Source organism: Lepisosteus platostomus, chromosome 5, assembly GCF_059453375.1.
Source record: "Lepisosteus platostomus isolate fLepPlt1 chromosome 5, fLepPlt1.hap1, whole genome shotgun sequence".
Lineage (NCBI taxonomy): Eukaryota > Metazoa > Chordata > Actinopteri > Semionotiformes > Lepisosteidae > Lepisosteus > Lepisosteus platostomus.
Window position 1 is genome coordinate 10,842,444 of NC_142615.1, and position 17,847 is coordinate 10,860,290.

At 42.1% G+C, this 17,847-nt stretch overlaps 2 protein-coding genes and 3 non-coding genes across 5 annotated transcripts; all 5 read right to left on the reverse strand.

Annotated features, from left to right (window-relative positions):
• On the reverse strand, positions 1-111 carry trnal-caa (transfer RNA leucine (anticodon CAA)). The gene is made up of 2 exons: positions 74-111; positions 1-46 (listed from the first exon to the last, which is right to left on the reverse strand). It is a non-coding gene; the product is annotated as a tRNA-Leu (tRNA).
• A 7,632-nt stretch (positions 112-7,743) lies between these two features.
• Positions 7,744-8,786, reverse strand: LOC148663397 (zona pellucida sperm-binding protein 3-like). The gene is made up of 5 exons (XM_088630876.1): positions 8,777-8,786; positions 8,457-8,631; positions 8,262-8,379; positions 7,963-8,063; positions 7,744-7,885 (listed from the first exon to the last, which is right to left on the reverse strand). Exons 1-5 carry the CDS (start codon positions 8,784-8,786, stop codon positions 7,744-7,746), a joined length of 546 nt encoding a protein of 181 aa, XP_088487002.1.
• A 105-nt stretch (positions 8,787-8,891) lies between these two features.
• On the reverse strand, positions 8,892-9,727 carry LOC148663398 (uncharacterized). The gene is made up of 2 exons (XM_088633039.1): positions 9,105-9,727; positions 8,892-9,003 (listed from the first exon to the last, which is right to left on the reverse strand). Exon 1 carries the CDS (start codon positions 9,660-9,662, stop codon positions 9,279-9,281), a length of 384 nt encoding a protein of 127 aa, XP_088489165.1. The 5' UTR covers positions 9,663-9,727; the 3' UTR covers positions 8,892-9,003; positions 9,105-9,278.
• Positions 9,728-15,017: 5,290 nt separating this feature from the next.
• On the reverse strand, positions 15,018-15,089 carry trnaw-cca (transfer RNA tryptophan (anticodon CCA)). Its single transcript has one exon. It is a non-coding gene; the product is annotated as a tRNA-Trp (tRNA).
• Positions 15,090-17,530: 2,441 nt separating this feature from the next.
• Positions 17,531-17,613, reverse strand: trnal-uaa (transfer RNA leucine (anticodon UAA)). The gene has a single exon. It is a non-coding gene; the product is annotated as a tRNA-Leu (tRNA).
• Positions 17,614-17,847: the final 234 nt, after the last annotated feature.

Genomic DNA, 17,847 nt, shown 5'->3' on the forward strand with positions numbered 1-17,847 from the left:
TGTCAGGAGTGGGATTCGAACCCACGCCTCTATTCAGAGACCAGAACACCCAAGCAATGGAAAGACAGGAGTCCTTGAGTCTGGCGCCTTAGACCACTCGGCCATCCTGACGAGTTGCATAATTGGTGTGTTAAAAGCACCAGTAGTTCACAAAACTGAGAAATGCTTTGCTGGAGAAGCGCCACGTTGCCTAATGTTGCCTAAACGGATCGCGGAAATCAAATATTCGGATCGATTAAGAGTGTGCTTTACAGCCTTTGTGCAATATTTTAAATTGTTTTTAAAAAGTGTGTACTGTGTACTACGTTTAGGACTAGTTAGTGTGGTAGAATATGGAGATCATCTCCAGCTCTGAGCTCAACTGCAACAACAAGTCATGCTGAACAAAGTCAGAGTTCAGCTGAACCTTTGCTCAGTGTGGTGCTCAGGACTCAGGAGTATTGTTGTGGTTCTAATTAGCACGAACTGCAGGGGCTCTGAATCAGAACATTTCAATTTATCTGTTCAGTAAGTTAAAATGCAGGACATGTTAAAATCAGATTATCACTGTGTCTCTGTCCCGTTTGTATATAACCGAATGTTTAAAAGATACCAGTAAGGACACACAACTACTAATGCGGTACTTATTGGAAATAGTCCCAAAACAAGTAAGTCCGGCTGAGCTGGCAGCTCAGTTCTCTTTTCTCACACTCCCTGGCATAACTGAACTCTCACTCTCGCATACTAAAGGCTTTACATTCATTAGCTGTAATACAGATTCTAATAAAGACAGAATGAAACTGTTTGTTTTGTGTCTCATGGTGATCCTCTTCTCGATCCAAATGAAATGTTTAATATGATCCCTCGAGAAAGAAAAGGAGTCAATTTCCGCCTGGAAAGATTGATGCTCCATCAAACATTTTGTAATATCTCCGGAAGTTTATACAGTAGAATCCTGGTATTGGCTTAAATTCAAGGTAAACAAGACAAAGGAAACAAGTTGGAAACGATGTCGATCTGGGATTTAAATCATCCGGAACATTTCACTACATTGGACAGTATGTGCCAGAGAGCATCTCCTGACATCTATCTGTTGGTAGCTCAGTTGGTAGAGCGGAAGACTGTAGTGGAAACAAGAGGGAATCCTTAGGTTGCTGGTTTGACACTGGTTCGAAGGAAGGTGCCCTTTGTGTATTTCATTCAAACAGTTAAAATAGCCGATCTTTTTCCACTCAGACTTTGATCACAAGCTCAATAAACGACGAAGCAGAGGCTCTTGTTCTGAATTCAGCTCACGTCTGATTGTCTTGTTTTGGCCAAGATCTGATCTTTGAATTCAGGGAATACTCTGTCTGCTTTGTACAGTAATTCAAAAGTAGATACAAATGTCACTTTTTTATTGTAGATATAAAGGTGTTCTCTGTTTTCAAAGGATAGGTACTTAATTGGCTTTATGATTTGGTTTTGATTTTGTATCGTTGTATTATTAAGTTTGTGCTTTTTGTGTTTTTAACATATTGTGAACTTAGTTTTGAAACAAATGCTTACAAAAGCAGACATGGCACACATCTGTTTATACCAGCGGTGAATTGTATATTTTTATTAGGTAGAAGCTACTGCGCACTTCTGGGAGTATAACAGGTTCGATATAAAGTGGCAAAAATATAAAAGGGGAAAATACCCCAGACTGGGTGTAAAGGCTTCGTTGTGACTGTTGTTTTATTGTTGAATACGGCATACTGTGCACGAAATGTTGCAGAAACACAATCTGATAGTTAAATAATTAGTATGAGGCCACGGATCCAAATATTAATTGCTGATTTTTTTAAGTGATATCTTCCTATCCTCTGGTAGAAGTAACACGATGTGAGCAATTGTTTTTTGTTCTTTTTTTTCACGTTGCGATCCAAAAAGCCTCAGATGCACAGTCTGACAGCAACCAAACCAGAATGGATTCTGCTGGGAGCCGGACTGAGCTCATTCTTGCTCCCTGTGCTGAAAACAGAATTAGCTCTTCCTCGAACATCGTCTACAGCTGCTGGATGGTGCTCTACGTCTTGCTGCTCCAGCAATTATTTGGACGAAAGACAGATCATTTGTGCGCTTATAACCTTCTCGCAGCTACAGGCGAGACTGAAGCTGGCGATATAAAGGCACGCGCTGGTACACCTTCTCGAACTTTCACAATCGCGATAAACATTTTTTTAAGACCTTTGAAAAACTAGATATAGATATAGATAAAACTAGATAAAAAACATGAGCTTTATCGGTTTTTACATTAATCGATTTTGAATCAAATTTGATCTTTTTACATTGCATTTTACGTTGAAATGTAGCATGCATACCTAATCCACCAACGGACAGAGCAATATTTTACGTTGCCTTCCAGAGCTTCCAACGTTTGATGGATTTGTATGGGTGTCTGTATGATACCACTACAGCACTGGCGTAGGTGCAAAATCCACTTTCACAAGACTTTTTCAGTGTCTTCTCTCTCAAATGGACCGAAGCACAGGAGCCAATATAAGAGAAAATGACAGGTGTTTAAACAGAGTATGTCCCAATGTCTGCGACAACGCATTGTGATTTTGTATAAACGCAAATGGTTTATCATTTAAAAGCCAACATCATTCTTTTTATCCCTGGCGCTAATACGCTACCATACATGCGAGCTGTTGTGTGAAAGAAAATTCATATGTGCGTAGGAAGGCAGAATAAAATCCAGAACTGTGTTGGTGACATCGATAAACAGGGCTCATGTTCACAACAAAACTTTACTGTATAAAAGGTTAATATTCGTAAATATATATTTTTTTTAATTATGCAAGGTGTCTGTTAAACCATTCATGAAGGATTTTTAGACAAAAAAACACACCATTATATGAGAACATATATTTACTATATCTGCATTTAACTCACTTTTTAACAATATCAATTTCAAGGCCGATATAAATTGCTGCCCTGCTTTTTTGTCATAAATACACAAGCTTGTTATGTCTTGTGTCAGAAATAAACTGCATGAAATTTGCTAAAGCAACAAAGAGTAAGCGCCACAAAGAAGACAGAGATTTGCGTTTATAGTGCAATATTATCTGGAGCCTTTAAAATTACTTTAAATGCAATTTGTTTTTCTCTGTGGCTCTAAGGCTTTGTCATCTACTGTAGTTATTCAGGAGAACATTATGTTAATCGTATGGATGAAACGTTTAATATATTCAGGTGGGTAGCTACGTCAGCATGCGTATCTGCAAAGGAACAAGTACTACTGTAGGTTTATTCCATGCTGAAAAGAGAAGAGAGAAAACAAACCTGAAGAAGGTTTCACAGCTGAAACGTTGTGTTTTCTCTCTTCTCTTTTCAGCATGGAATAAACCTATTACTTGTTCCTTTAATATATTGTTCGGTTTGACTCAAAATGCTTTACTACTACAAGAGAGAATTATAGTATGGAGGATGAGACAAATTTATGATTTCTTGGAAGAAAATGTTTTTTCTTTGCATTCAAAATGAATCGAAACTTTAGCGCGACACACAAACCCTTTGTCTTTTTTAAAGATATAATATTTTTAAACAGACAGTATAGAAAACGTTTTTTTTTTACTAAGCAATTTTGGCCAGGGGCGATGTATTACTAGTAGTGGCGCTAGGGTCACTATGGTGCAGTTGAGCACCGTAAGATTAGGGCCAGTGACGTAATGTATAACGCATCTGACTTCGAAACAGAAGATTGTAGGTTTGACTCCTGCCTGGCTCATGTTGCTTTTTTAACACGGTATTGTCTGAAGATCAGCTCCTGTTCTGAGCTCAATAGCAATGCAAAACTGTGCGTAACAAAGCTGGCGAACAGCTGAACTTGTGCTCAGTAGTCAGTACGGTGCTGAGGGTTCAGTACTGGCGGTGTTCTAATTAGCACGAACTGCAATGGCTCTGAATCTGACCATTTCTATGGAAGCCCGTTTCCGCCAGGGAGTAAAAATAAAAACGCGCTATGGTATCTCAGAATTCCGACTAAGTAACTGAGAATTGCGACTTAAAAACTCAGAACTTTCCGACTTTATATCTCACATTTGGGACTTCGAAATAACCCATATTTCATTGTCTGTCCTTTTGTTATTGTAACGGATTCGGGTTCCAGGGCTTGTGCCCTCACCGCTCCCACCCTAGTTCGTGCCTCACTGCATTGGCTCGAACCCAGGCCTTGCCTGCTGAGCTAAGGAGAGTTTTTTTTTTAAAGTAAAAAATGACATACAATGGAAATATTTAAAAAGTTTCAGCTTTTATAATTGTGAATTCTCCTGGATGTGAAGTGTCTATTTATGTATCTTGTTTCATATTGTCTTCGTTTTTGTATTTCTGGTGTTTAAATAAAAAAAAAAATTAAAAGCCCACCGTCCACTATTCCATCCGTGTACTATGGAAGCCTCACTATCGGAAATGGGATTCCATAAAAATTAGTGTAATTAATTTGATTTTTATCAGGTCACTGTACAAGACAAGTCTTCAGGCTTATAGATCCTATGATCTTGTACGATTCATCAATATAGTGTAACAGAACGGCCAACATACAATTTGTAGTTCAGGTGGATAGCTGCGTCAGCATGCGTAGGCTGCAAAGGAACAAGTAATAGGTTTATTCCATGCTGAAAAAAAGAAGAAATAAAATATGTTTTGGCCGAAACGTACCAGTAAACTTTACATTAACAATACCAGCCAACGATACATTATCATTTCACACCGGTTCTACAGGAATCTACAGCAGAGCCCTGAGTTGACTCCCAGAGTCCCACTGAGCCCATAGAATTCCACATCACCCATCACTCCTGCACACAGTCCGCTGAGAGCGCCTGTCCATAAACTACTGGACTGAGAACGGGATCAGATAATTCCCCATTTTCTTAATTCTACATCACAGGACTGTTAATGGTCTATTTGAAGGCATCAATTCGTATTCTTAAACCAGATGAACGCCTGGAATAAGTTAATATTACTTATACATAGTCGTGCTACAATACTCCAGTTGAAGGCACGCTTCTAGCTTTGTGGTACTCTGGTGCGTCACAAATTTACGTTTGAATTTCTGTGGATGAACTACTATAGGTGTACCCTCGCTCACTTTCTTTAGCGACAGTCGTTGCTCTTCATGTGAGTGATGTATTTGCCTGTTTTTCAGTTCACTTCCCTGCAAGGAATATTTACCTCAGAGCTCTCTTTCACAGACTGCAGGTGCTATGTTTGTTAACAGGTGTTATAGTGATGACATCTTTCTGTATGATCAGGACAGGAGCTGCAAGTCCACTGTGTTGTGGCTGCAGTACAATTTTAGCTTATTAGTATAATACTTTTTAACAGCGACAGATTCTTAAGATCACGAGGTGTTTACGATATTATTTCAGTATTAAGCTGTTACTACATTCGGAACTGTCCCATAGCATTCAGTGTTCCATCAGTTTGGCACTAAACTGCTTAGTCTATTGCAGGAATTGTACTTAGTCCTGTCCTGTAGTGTCCTCTAGAGAGCAGCAGCTGTTTCCTTGGGCTCATTGCAATTGGGAACATTGTGATTACTGAGCAGGGGACTAAAGTCAGCAGACGAGCGAGTTGCAAATCGGTATTAATCTGGTGTACAGAGCTGCATGCTAATCTTTGGATCATCTCCAGTTAATGTGATGCTGTTCTTACCTTGCAATTGACCCAATCTGACTACTGGCACCAACAACTCTGTTAGTACAAATAAACTTCTTGTGTACCTACCGTGATACATAAGTTTGGTGGAGAGGTTTGGCAGCCCATATTCAGTCAAAGGTGTGTGTGCAGATCACTATGATATACAGGCATCAACAAACTGACATACAATATTAAATGTTTAACTGATAAAACCCAAATGAACCAAACCTGAATAAATTAGTGGTGGAAAGAAGTCTTTTTATTTAGCAAAAGGTCTCTGAGCCTTTGGTAAGAACGATGGGTATATAACCCATTGTCCTCAATATTAAAAATGAATCCTTGAGCACTGCTGTTGTACCAACGGTCCTCAAAAGTGCTGCCATTACCCCCGTCCCATAAAAGCCTAACATTACCCTTGCTTGCATAAACTGTAGAACGTGCCTTCACATTTCAGTTGCAGTTTAATCTATTATCACCCTACTCCCCACTTCATAACCTTCGCTCTTCTAATTCTGGTCTCCTAACTGTCCCCCAAGCCCGTCTACACTGTATGGGTGACAGGGCCTTCTCCTGTTATGCCCCCACGCTCTGCCCAAGGATAACAGAGTCACCTTCCCTAAACTCCTTCAACTTCAGACTCAACACCTTGGTCTGCAGAAGAGCCTTTACTGAACCGGTTCCATTCTTTACCCCCCTGCTTCTACTTTCCTTAGTACCACCATCCATGGTCTCCTCTGTCTATTGGAATTGTTTTATCCTGTGTATTCTTATTGTAATTAAGACAAGTGCTTTGAGAAGCCACCTTTGGAACCATTATATAAAATAGTTTATCCTAAATCCTTGAAGCTTTAATAGGTCAGTGCAGTAGGGCTAAAGATTAACTGTTAGTGGGCCAGCAGGATTTGTGCAAGTTATAGGTAGTCACAAAGGAAGACTAGGATTCACTTGTTATTCATGACTGGGACACTGAAACAGGGGAGAGGCTTTGTGTAGTAAGCATTCAGTCTCAATCTACACAGTCTGTGCTGCTGGTAGAGGTGGTTGTAAACACCTGTCTTCCTAGTCAAGTACTGGGATCTCCAGTCTCAATCCTAATACTTCTCATGACTGTCCAATACCACTACTGTGAAACCAACACCCATAAGATAAGACCTCCGAGATTCTAACTACACCATTATTCACTGATGTTTGTGCACCAGTATTGTTCCTTTGCTAAGGAAGGGAAGGCCTACTTTATACCAAGCCCCTGTTGACAATCCCTTCCTTGTGTTTCTTTTAGTCAGTTTGTGCAGCCTAGAATAGGAAACCAGATCTCACTCTTACTGGGCACTACAGTAGCAACTCACACTCCATAAGCACTACCCCTCTCGGAAACAGGAGGATTTCCAGTATATTGAACACCTCTGTCTCTCCCCAAGTAAAAAAAAAAAGTCACACTACCCTGCCCAAGGAATAGTGCGGCCATCTTCCCCAACTACAACACTATTACTCCAGACATTTTCAGTCCTCATTGGCAGCAATACGGGAAGCATTCTTGAAAGGGGAACCCCCACAAATACTTCCATTGATTAATGGGTCTCACTTCCCTTGAATTCCTCCACCCCATTCAAACCTATAAACCATAAAGAAACGAGGGCAGGCAGAAGGGTCTTTCACAGGTTTGAGATGTTGCCATTACAAGGCAAGTGGAGGCAGGAGAGTCACAAGGGCCAGGCTGGAGCCTTCATTCAGGCACCTGGGGAGGAAGAAGGAGAACAATCCAGCTGAACTGCAGGACACCCACCCCTACAGGAGCTCCTCCTGCCAGACCCTACCTGTCCACTGGCCAACATCTCCAAAGTCCTCTGCTCCCTCCACATCCTCACTGGTGCTCTCAGCATCCTCACTGGAGCTCTGAGGGTCTCCCTCCTCATCCTCAGTCCAGTCAGCTCCCACATCCAGAGGAGCTTCTACTGGTGCCACAGCCACCCGACTGCTGGTCACCAGGCTCCTGGTACCTGTGGACAAGCAACACCCAGGAGTGAGGGATCCGCTATACCCAGAGTCCCACAGTGATGCTACTCATCTAAACAGTCCCTTTGTCCAGCATGGGATCATTCCTCAGTTGTCCAAGCATGGTTGTCTCCTGGGCAGAGATGCATCCACAAGGGATAGAGAACCAGACCCACCTTCATTCCGACTGCCAGCACACCTGGAATCACAGCAGGCACAGACCTCATGGTCACCATACAGCTCCTCCCACCTGGAGGAAAGGTTTACAGGTGAGGCCTAAACCTGGCATGTCCCAGAGCACCCTCAGCAGGCTCCTTGCAGAAGTACCTCTTAGCCTCCCTGTTGTAGGTGCAGGACTTGGTCCCTGGTGTTGCTTTAGCAGGAGCCACAGCCATGACACAGTGCATGTACAGCTCAGTCACTTCATGCTGCAAGAGGGAAGGTCACAGCATTAAGGGATCAAGGCCAATAGAGGGACAGAGAAGGACCTTCTGCCATCAGTGAAGGCAAGCTGGCAGCTCTAGGAACTACAGCTGCCACAGTCTGGTTCACATCTAGATCATGGATGGAAAAGCAGACCATGGATCAGTAGAGCGAGAAGGCTGAGCAGCCTTTGAGAGCAGTACCTTCCTGGACAGCTTCTTCTGGAAGAGGAAGGCATCAATTGTGAAGTGGAGCACATCCTTCTGCTTGGAGGGGACAAACCTGGACAGGCAGCCATCTGCCTTGCTGTCCACCATGCACCTGGGGACAAGGACAAGGATGAACCCCTGCAGGCTCTCAGGGCTCCTGCCCACCTCCCCTCCCAGAAGGGGCCGTACCCCAAGTTGTCGATCACGGGGAAACGGGGCTGGGAGTGCTGGTCTGGTTTCTCAGTTACGTAACACGAGTGGATGTACAGCCTCTGCTCCGCTGTGGCAAAGTAGGCAGTGGCCTGGAAGTACATGGGCTGACCCAGGAAGTACTCATCCTTGGGAGAGAGCCGGACCCAGTGGGCTGGAGAGAGAGGCAGCATTACACCTGCACACAGCACCCCCTGCAGGCAGGTGGAGCCACTCGCTCAAGGAGCTTACAGTTGGTGGTGAGCAGGACAAAGCTGTGCTTGTTCTTCAAGTCCTTGAAGGTCCTTCTCCAGGCCCACGTGGGGACATAGCCAACCTTGAAGGAGTAGGGGAACCTGCAGGACAGAGGGGATGAGGGGCTTCTGGACACTTTCCCAGCGGCTTCTCAGCAGCAGCAGAGCCCTGCCTACCTGTTGTAGGAGCACTTGACAGGCACAGAGAAGGGAATGAAGCGATGCACAGGTGCACTGGAGGAGGGCGGGGCATAGCGGAGAGTGTTGGAGTACACCAGGCGGCCCTGGACAACCTGCAAAGTCACAGAGGAAGGGATATTCCCAGGAAAGGCAACCCCGATACTGGCCCTACAGCTCACATCGATACACTGCCTGTAGATGAAGACCCGCTTACCGATCGCTCGGCGCCGCACTCGTGAAGCCCGTAGATGAAGTAGAAGTAACGGCGTGTGGTTCGGCTGACGCTGCAGTTGCCCAAGGTCACCTCCGATGGCCGACAGCTGAAGCCGAACAGGAGCCGACTGACCCTCACGTACAGCCTGCTGGAGTCGCACCACACAGCCACTCCTCAGGTGCCCCCGATGGCCGGGCGAGCCGGCTGCCGCCCTCGCTGGGGAGGAAACAGGACGCTCTTGATGTAGGCGGGTAAGGGGCGGCTGCCGGCTTCGGGCTTCATCTTCTCCTTGTCGAAGTAGGGCGAGTACGCGTCTCTGGACACGGGAAGGCGGCGAAAGTCGGGAGCCAAGGACTGCGAGTCGTTCTCGCTTGCAGACAGGTCTTCGGAGGGCGCATCTGCCAGGTTCAAATCCTCCGACTGGGCTGAGTCTTCAGGAGCCGGGAGGTCGGCCTGGAGCGCTAATTCCCGAGAGTCCCAGCCAGCCGGCCCGGCGGAAATCAGTGCGGGGAGCCCGGCCCTTGCGCACAGGCACAGCACAAAGAGAAACGAGCGCATTGCCAAATTGACGTCCCGCTAAACTGCTACAGAAGTAAGACACATAAACCACCAAACTGTGTTGAAGCAAGAGAGCATAAAGTGTGAACGCGGTGACTAGGTTTTTATACTAGCAGGACTATGCTACCACACACATGGTCGCACTACCGCTCAATCAACACAATCAATTACACACAGAGACCCGAATTGTTTTCAGCGTCTAATTAGAACCTGCTTCCAGTCTGAGGCGGGTCTCCGTGAAGCCGCCTGAACACTTTCCCGTGTGTATCTGACCCCAGCGAAGGAGTTCCACGTAATTTCGACAGAATGAAATCACCCACACTTGTAAAATTTGCTCAGATTAATTTATTGTTCAATTCGTTTCTAATTTCCAAGGACAGTGTTAAACTCGCTGTCAGACAGATTACGGAACATGCGACACGTCCGTCCACACTTTCTTTTATCGAGGGGGCTGTTCTATCAACACGTAATTTTACAATAATATTTTTACTAATTTTCATGTGTAATTGCATGTCATATTAAAATGTGTAATACAAGCAGTTCTTTGCTTCCCAGTAAAGAAATACTGATCAGCTTTTGACATGTTCTGATAATAATTTGTCTGATTTCTCAGAGATTGCTTTTGCTTCGCAGCACTGAGAACCAATGGAAGCCCGTTTCCGCCAGGGAGTAAAAAAAACGCACTATGGTATCTCAGAATTGTGACTTAGAATCTCAGAATTGCGACCTAAAAACTCAGAATTTTGACTTTATATCTCACATTTGCGACTTCGAAATAGCCCATATTTCATTGTCTGTCCTTTTGTTATTGTAACGGACTCGGGTTCTAGGGCTTGTGCCCTCGCCGCTCCCACCATACTTCGTGCCTCACTGTATTGGCTTGAATCCAGGCCTTGCTAGCTGAGCTAAAGAACATTTTAGATATAAAGTCGGAGTTCTGAGTTACCAAGTCGCAATTTTGAGTTACTTAGTCGGAATTCTGCGATACCATAGCGCGTTTTTTTAACTCCCTGGCAGAAACGGGCTTTCATACATTTCAATTAGTCTGGTCAGTGCAGGACAAGTTAATGTAGAACCATTGCTATGTCTGTCTCTTGTTTGTATATAAATGAATGTCTTTGACAACTTAATGTTAGTTTTTAATTTAGTTTTACGATGTAGGTCATGCGTTAACATATGCAGGAGCATACAAAATGTCTCCCTCCTGATTCAGCTCATGCTCCATAGGAGAGAAGCGATTCCTCCTGCTTCTCGTACAACCATATCAGAACAGAAGCCCGTGTCACCCGGCTCTGATTTAAGAGCAACTCACATCTTTAGCCCCTTTTTTATTCGTGATCATAATTTTCTAAAGTTATGATCAATATTGAACTTTTTCTAAATAAAACGACAATAATCAAACATACAAAGTATTAGGAGTTGACAGGGTGCCCCTTTGGAATAGTCGTCAGAAAATGTGAGAAAAGGAAAGTTACCTAAGCTCTCACACACAGCATTAGAGATTGGAATCTGATTGTAAAAAAAAAAAAACTACCTGTCTCCCCTTCATTTAACGGTGCTGTTGTTTTTATTTTACATGTTGTTAGCATTTTAATGAATTGTTAAAAGATTGATACACAAATCGCTAAATAAGAAAACGTAAAAACCCAACTGTAAGCAGTTGACCATTCATATTCCTGAATTTTAAATCCCTGTGTTTATCTGTGTCCAAGTGCCTGGTGCAGCTATTTTGAAAGCAGAGTCTATGATTTATTGCGGAAGCGCATTTTTGCCACCCAGGAAAAAAATCTTAATTAATAAATACCAAATTATCTCCTAATTACGAGATAGCAACGATGTCATTTGTGTGTATGAACAACCTGTTACATTTGCAATGGCAGTACCTACAGGCTATCAAAAGGTTTGCTGGCACTGTGGGTTTAGTTTTCCTGACAACGTGCATGCTGAGAAATGCGCACGGACTGACTTTCTTCTCGCAATGAAAATGTTACCGTTTGTACCTCATGTAAACACAGTTCTAACCATTAGCACACTCATATATATCCTGAATCAAGAACGAATGTGACCTAGAATCCATTGTACCGCTTCAAACTGAAAGTCAGATATGTAGTCTCAAACTACATAACTCAGGATTTTTTTTCCCTTGATGGCAGCATTGGCTTGTGTTATTTAGATTCAACCACTGAAGAGGTTGGTTTTGTGTTTTTAGCTATTGAACATAACTGGTAAGTTTAAGTCAGTTCTTGTAACTCTTTCCGCTCGAAAGCGCTGTACTAATACCGGCGCACCTGTCTCCACAGGAAAGTTATTGCTGTTCCCAAACCAATGTACTGCAGCTTGTGGCCACGTGTTCCTGCTGTCAGCATGTGATACCATGTTCTTCCACCGCTAGAAATATTACTGCTCTAGTACAGGAGTAAAAAAGGAAACAAATGAAAACACCGTTTAGAAAAAACACACACGTCTCAGGCCTTAACCATGACAAGGATGGGATTTGAACCTAGACGAGCAGAGTACAATGGATTAGCAATCCAAAAAGTGACTCCTGTTTAATTTTCTTTTCGCTTGCTCGATTTGTAGTACGCTCCTCAATCCTTACAACCGATAAACAAAACGGCTTCATGTGCCACAGCATTCTGCTGCAGGTACGGGTTGCACCGTGTATTAGGCGAACCCGAATGGAATATTTCAAATATGTGAAGAATTTCATGAAACCTGAAAAAAGAAGATCACAGCCAATGTCAACAGTTCAGGGCCTGTAGGTAGCTTCAACAGAACAAAACGATCTGAAGCCGCAATAATTTCAGAGTGTATTGTGACACTCTAACCATGCTGTTGCTATTACTGCTACTTCTGCTGCAGTTGCTTTAAACTCTACTCAGCGGGCAAGTAAAGTTGTACAAAAAATAGACTACTTTGAGCCGTCCAAATTCCATTATGTGAATTTAAGCTTTTTTTTTATTAATAACAGCATGAGTAATACAATGCATGCTCAGAAACGTTACTTATAAGCTTATGAAGCAACAGTGTTTCGACAATTTGCGGTCTTCAAAAAGTAAACGCTGAAGTTTTTATACTTCCTTGTGAGCAGATCACCTTTGATTTAGAAAAGGAAAACTTACTCCCCTGTTGCTTTCATTGCAATATCTGAATCGAGACCCAAGCGCTAAGAAAGCTGAAAAACGCAGAAGTAATAAACCCGATTTTAATTTAGATACACATTTTCTAATGCAGCCTTCATTACAAGACACTCTATTTCTCGAAAGCGTCTTATGTAAAAAAGAGGAAAACGAAAATATATGGATGACAATATTTAAAAGATGAAGATTTTACTTTTGAGAAATTGTCATTTTATGTATCTAGATGCTTTTCAACCGCTGTTTTTAGAACCTTGCTGTGCTTCCTGAATCATTTTAAGTGTTATAAACTGGGTGTGGAGATAGCGATCACTTTGTAGAGCAGTTGATAGGCTGGAGCTGTTCAGACTACTCTTGTTATTTCTCAAACGCTTCCATCATTTTTCTTTCATGCTAGGACGCGAGTGTGTACATGTGTTTGGTTTTCGTTTCACTGATTCTCATTGAAGATTTGGGAATTAACGAAGAAAGAATCAGTAACCAGGAAGGCAGAAGCTTTGGTTCTCAACGATCTTGAAGACGCCCATGTAGAGCAGCGTGTGATGGTTTGTACTACAAAAGACCAAGTGCTCAGTGACGTCTGCGTTTACCGTTGAAACTTTTCATCTCAGGTGCAAAAGCAGTTGTGTTAAACATAGCTGAGTGGTGCAGCAGAAGCGTCCTGGGTCCATAACCCAAAGATCAATGGATCAAAGCCATCCTCTGCTATATATGTTTAATGCACGACTGATAAGCACACCATCAGTTTAATGACGTGCATTGAAACTGATTTCTTCTCTCGTATGTGCAAACTTCACACTTAGGGTGCTCTTTAATCTTTACAAATATGCAGATGCCCAAATGTTTCTTTTGTTGTTCTGACATCTTTTATAGATTCCTCAAATCCTTCAAATGAACATCCATATCAGCACAGTTATGTTTATATCTTTTAAAATTAAAGTACATACAACAAAAATATCAATGTACATTTGTACTGTGCTCATTTAATAATGATTGTCGAGTTCTCCGACAACTCTGTGTTATAATTTTAAAACATTTTTGCTAAGGATACACAACGGGTGTATAAGGCATTCTAACTACAGCCAGCTGAAGATAAAATTCCACACGTGAAAATGGTTTCACGCACATTTCCTGCAAAGTTCAAGAGGGCTTTTAGCGGAGATTATGTTTACATCGAAACAATCCGAAGCGCGTCCCTGACCACCAGCCCTTTGTATAACAGCTGTACAAAGACACTCCCGTGCATAAGGAAATGTTGTGTTTAACAGAAGTGAGTTAACATGATCCGTGACCTAATTTACCAGAACAAATACTCACCCAGCAAGGTCTGCTTTACTACAAGAGAGAAGTAGAGTGAAAGACGTGATCATTTCACGCTGTTGTGGAACAAAACGCTTTTTTCTTGGAATTCTAAATCAATTAGAAATTCAGAGCGACACATAAAGGCTTTGTCTGCTTAAAAGTGATGATTTTTAAAAACTGATAAAAATGTAGAAAACACGTTTCTCACGTAGAAATTTAAGATGGGGGTGGAGTATTACTAGGAGCGGCGCTGAACTCACCATGGTGCAATTCATTTACGTGACGGGCTGGTGGTTTAATGGATAACGCGTCTGATTTCGGTTTATTAGATTGTCGATTCGACTTCTACCGGGGTTGTGTGATTTAAATCAGGCTCCTCAGAAATAGATGTCCGTTATGTAAATGAACCGCACCTGAAAGCAAACGTTGGGTCTGGGTTCCTTTCTTTCCTACATGAAATAGCAAATCGTTACAAAAAAAAAACACCAACTAATGTCCAATGGCGTTAGTCATTTAAGTAAACATGAATATACTGTAAGGTCTTGGTACATGGGAGTGGATTTCAACCACAATTAAAAAAGGGCAAATTATAATTACAGGCTTCAGACACTTTTTCAAACAAAAGAGACCAAACACTCCCTAACTTTCAGGTTTGCTTGAACCTGTAACAAAAAAGGGGTCTGAAGCTTCCATTCTCTGATGTCACTGTCTCTAAAGCCGGGCGTGATGTTTCGCGGATATGCAATGTGCCTTTTCTCTTGTCGTGTTCATGATGATTCGCTGCATAAGCTCCTGATTGGGTGTCTTGTACTGCGCTGTTACTTCGTTCAGATTACCTATGTGGTGTACAGATAAAACCCGACTGCGTGGTGTAATTTCCGGGTTCGGCACCAGCAGCGCCTGCAAACTCCTCAGCTGACCTCGACGTGATTTGAACACGCAACCTTCTGATCTGGAGTCAGACGCGCTACCATTGCGCCACGAGGTCACTCGCCACAAGTGCTTTTAATTCCCCCAAAGAGAACAATCAGCATCCCTGAAAAAGATTTTTTTTCATTCTCTCCTGTGAGGAGCGCCGCTCTTCCAACGAGAGACTCTTCTTCCCAGACCACAGAATATTCTTTCCGCCCGGCTCTCTCACAGAGAGCAGACACACCGTCTCCACTGATGTGTTTACTACATCTATAGATCTGACCCCCTACAGCCCCGATATTCCTGGACAGGATATTTACCACCAGCCTCGTGAACGTCTCATCTTGACCTCTCCCAGGAGGAGCACAATTAACACAGAATCCTCTCTCCATTTAGCAAATAACAAAAAACACTGTTTACCTGTCAAGACAGAAAACCAGGCTGCTGCAGGTGAGGCTTAAACTCACAACCTCGGCATGAGTCCACTGAATATGTCATTTTACATGGCCTGAACCAGGAAAGAGATTGGAAGTCAAGAAGTTATGGTTTTTTTTTAATACTTGCCTACTCTTTTAATTTTTCGGTCAAATATTTTATTTGGGAGTACTTTCAATTGATGTTAATCCTAGTCCCGATGCACGATTCTGGGCCATGGTGCATCTTGAATAATGTTCTTATAGGCTTCAGTTTGGAAAAGTGCGCTCTTCAGAAGCTACCGAAACCGCTAATGGTTACATAACACAATGCAAAAGGAACGTTCGGGTTTGAAAAAGAATATTACTTGCTATGAATACAAACACTGTTACAGCAGGCGTGTTAGGGCTATTTTAGCTTAGATCATCAATTCATCTTACATTTCTTCTCCATCTATATCAACAGCGTCATCGCTAGTGAGCCCTAAAGGCAGGTCCTGGCAATACAATCTTCTTTAGAAAACATTTTTAAAACTATTTCCACTACCATACATAAAGTAAAAGATTCCGATTGCACGCAACTAATAAATTATCTTTTCCAGGGGCGTTGTAGCTAGATGCAAATTACAATCGAAAATATCAGTATCAGCTTTAATATTTTCTTTTGGATCCACAGGACGATCAGCATGAGCCATCAAAGAGCCTGTAGTGGCAAGAAGTTTAAAAGCACACAAGTGATCTGTCTTTGGTCAAAGGAATTGCTGGAGCAGTAGGACACAGAGCAATATCTAGCAGCTGTAGACGATGTTCGGGGAAGAGATAATTCTGTTTTCAGCACAGGGAGTGAGAATGAGCTCAGTCCGGCTCCCAGCAGAATCCATTCTGGTTTGGTTACTATCAGACTGTGCGTCTGAGGCTCTTTAAATCGCAACGTGAAAAAAAAAGAACAAAAAACATTTGCTCACATCTTGTGATTTCCACAAGAGGAAGAGAAGATATCACTTTAAAAAAAATCAGAACTGAAGATTTGGATCCGGGACCTCATACTTGTTAAATGATTAAAATAATAATTATGAAAATATCAGGTTGTGTTTCTGCAACATATCGTGCACAGTATGCCATTTATTTCTAAAAATACAGTAGATTGTACTTAATAAAAATGTACAATTCACCGCTGGTATAAACAGATGTGTGCTGTGTTTGCCTTTGTAAGCATTTGTTTAAAAAATAAGTTCACAATACGATAAAAAACACAGAAAGCACAAACGTAATAATATAATGATACAAAATCAATACCAAATCATAAAGCCAATTAAGTACCTATCCTTTGAAAACAGTGACATTTGTATCTACTTTTGAATTACAAATCAGACAGCATAGTCCCTTAATTCACAGATAAGACATTTGCCAAAACAAACCAGATGTTAGCTGAATTCGGAACAACAGCCTCTGCTTCATCGTTTATTGAGCTTTTGATCAACGTCTGAGTGAAAAAGATTCGCTATTTTAACTATTTAATTAAAGTTCACAAAAGCACCTTTCTTCGAGCTGTAGTTGAAACAGCAACTTAAGGATTCCTAACTGTTTCTAATACAGTCAGCCGTGCTACCAACTGAGCTATCGAAGGGATTTAAAGTGCTCCTCTCTGGCACATATTGCCCAATGTAGTGAAATATTCCGGGTACTTAAATTCCAGTTCGACATCAAGTTTCCAACTCGTTTCCTTGGTCTTGTTTACCTTGAATTTAAGCCACAAACCAGGATTCTACTGTATAATCTTCCGGGGATGTTACAAAATGTTTGATGGGGCATCAATCATTACAGGCGGAAATTCACTCCTTTTTTTTTCTCGACGCATCATATTAAACATTTCATTTGGATCGAGAAGAGGATCACCATGAGAGACAGAACAAACTGTTTGATTCCGTCTTTATTGGGAGCTGTATCACAGCTAATGCATGTAAAGCCTTCAGTATGCGATAGTGAGAGCTCAGTTATGCCAGGGAGTGGGAGTAAAGAGAACTGAACTGAAATTTAGTAAATTCATATTTAAATAGAGTGTAAATCATCAAAGTGTTCTGTCACTTAAAACTTATTACAACACTACCAGGAGTGGGGATTGAACCCACGTGGACATTTGTCCATTGGATCTTAAGTCCAACGCCTTAACCACTCGGCCATCCTGGTCTACAGCAATATGCTTTTCAGTTGTTTAACATTTAAATATGATTCAGTAATTAAAAAAAATTAAACCACGAAACCTCTTAGAGTTGCGAGAATACTTCCTTTGTGTATAAAATACATTGTGAATGCTTTCTCAGCCTTTACTTTTTCGTTTTTATGACATTTTTTTGACCGAGCACGAATATTCTTTTGTCCATATCTTCACAATGGAAGCACAGAACGCCGTCAAACCAAATG

Excerpts from the sequence above, each read along its gene's own strand:
- LOC148663397 (XM_088630876.1), bottom strand. Across the intron at positions 8,380-8,456 it reads CCCGTGATCGACAACTTGGG|GTGCATGGTGGACAGCAAGG; the intron begins GTACGGCCCCTT and ends CCTTGTCCCCAG. Across the intron at positions 7,886-7,962 it reads TACAACAGGGAGGCTAAGAG|GTGGGAGGAGCTGTATGGTG; the intron begins GTACTTCTGCAA and ends CCTTTCCTCCAG.
- LOC148663398 (XM_088633039.1), bottom strand. The coding sequence starts at position 9,662 with ATGCGCTCGTTTCTCTTTGTGCTGTGCCTGTGCGCAAGGGCCGGGCTC.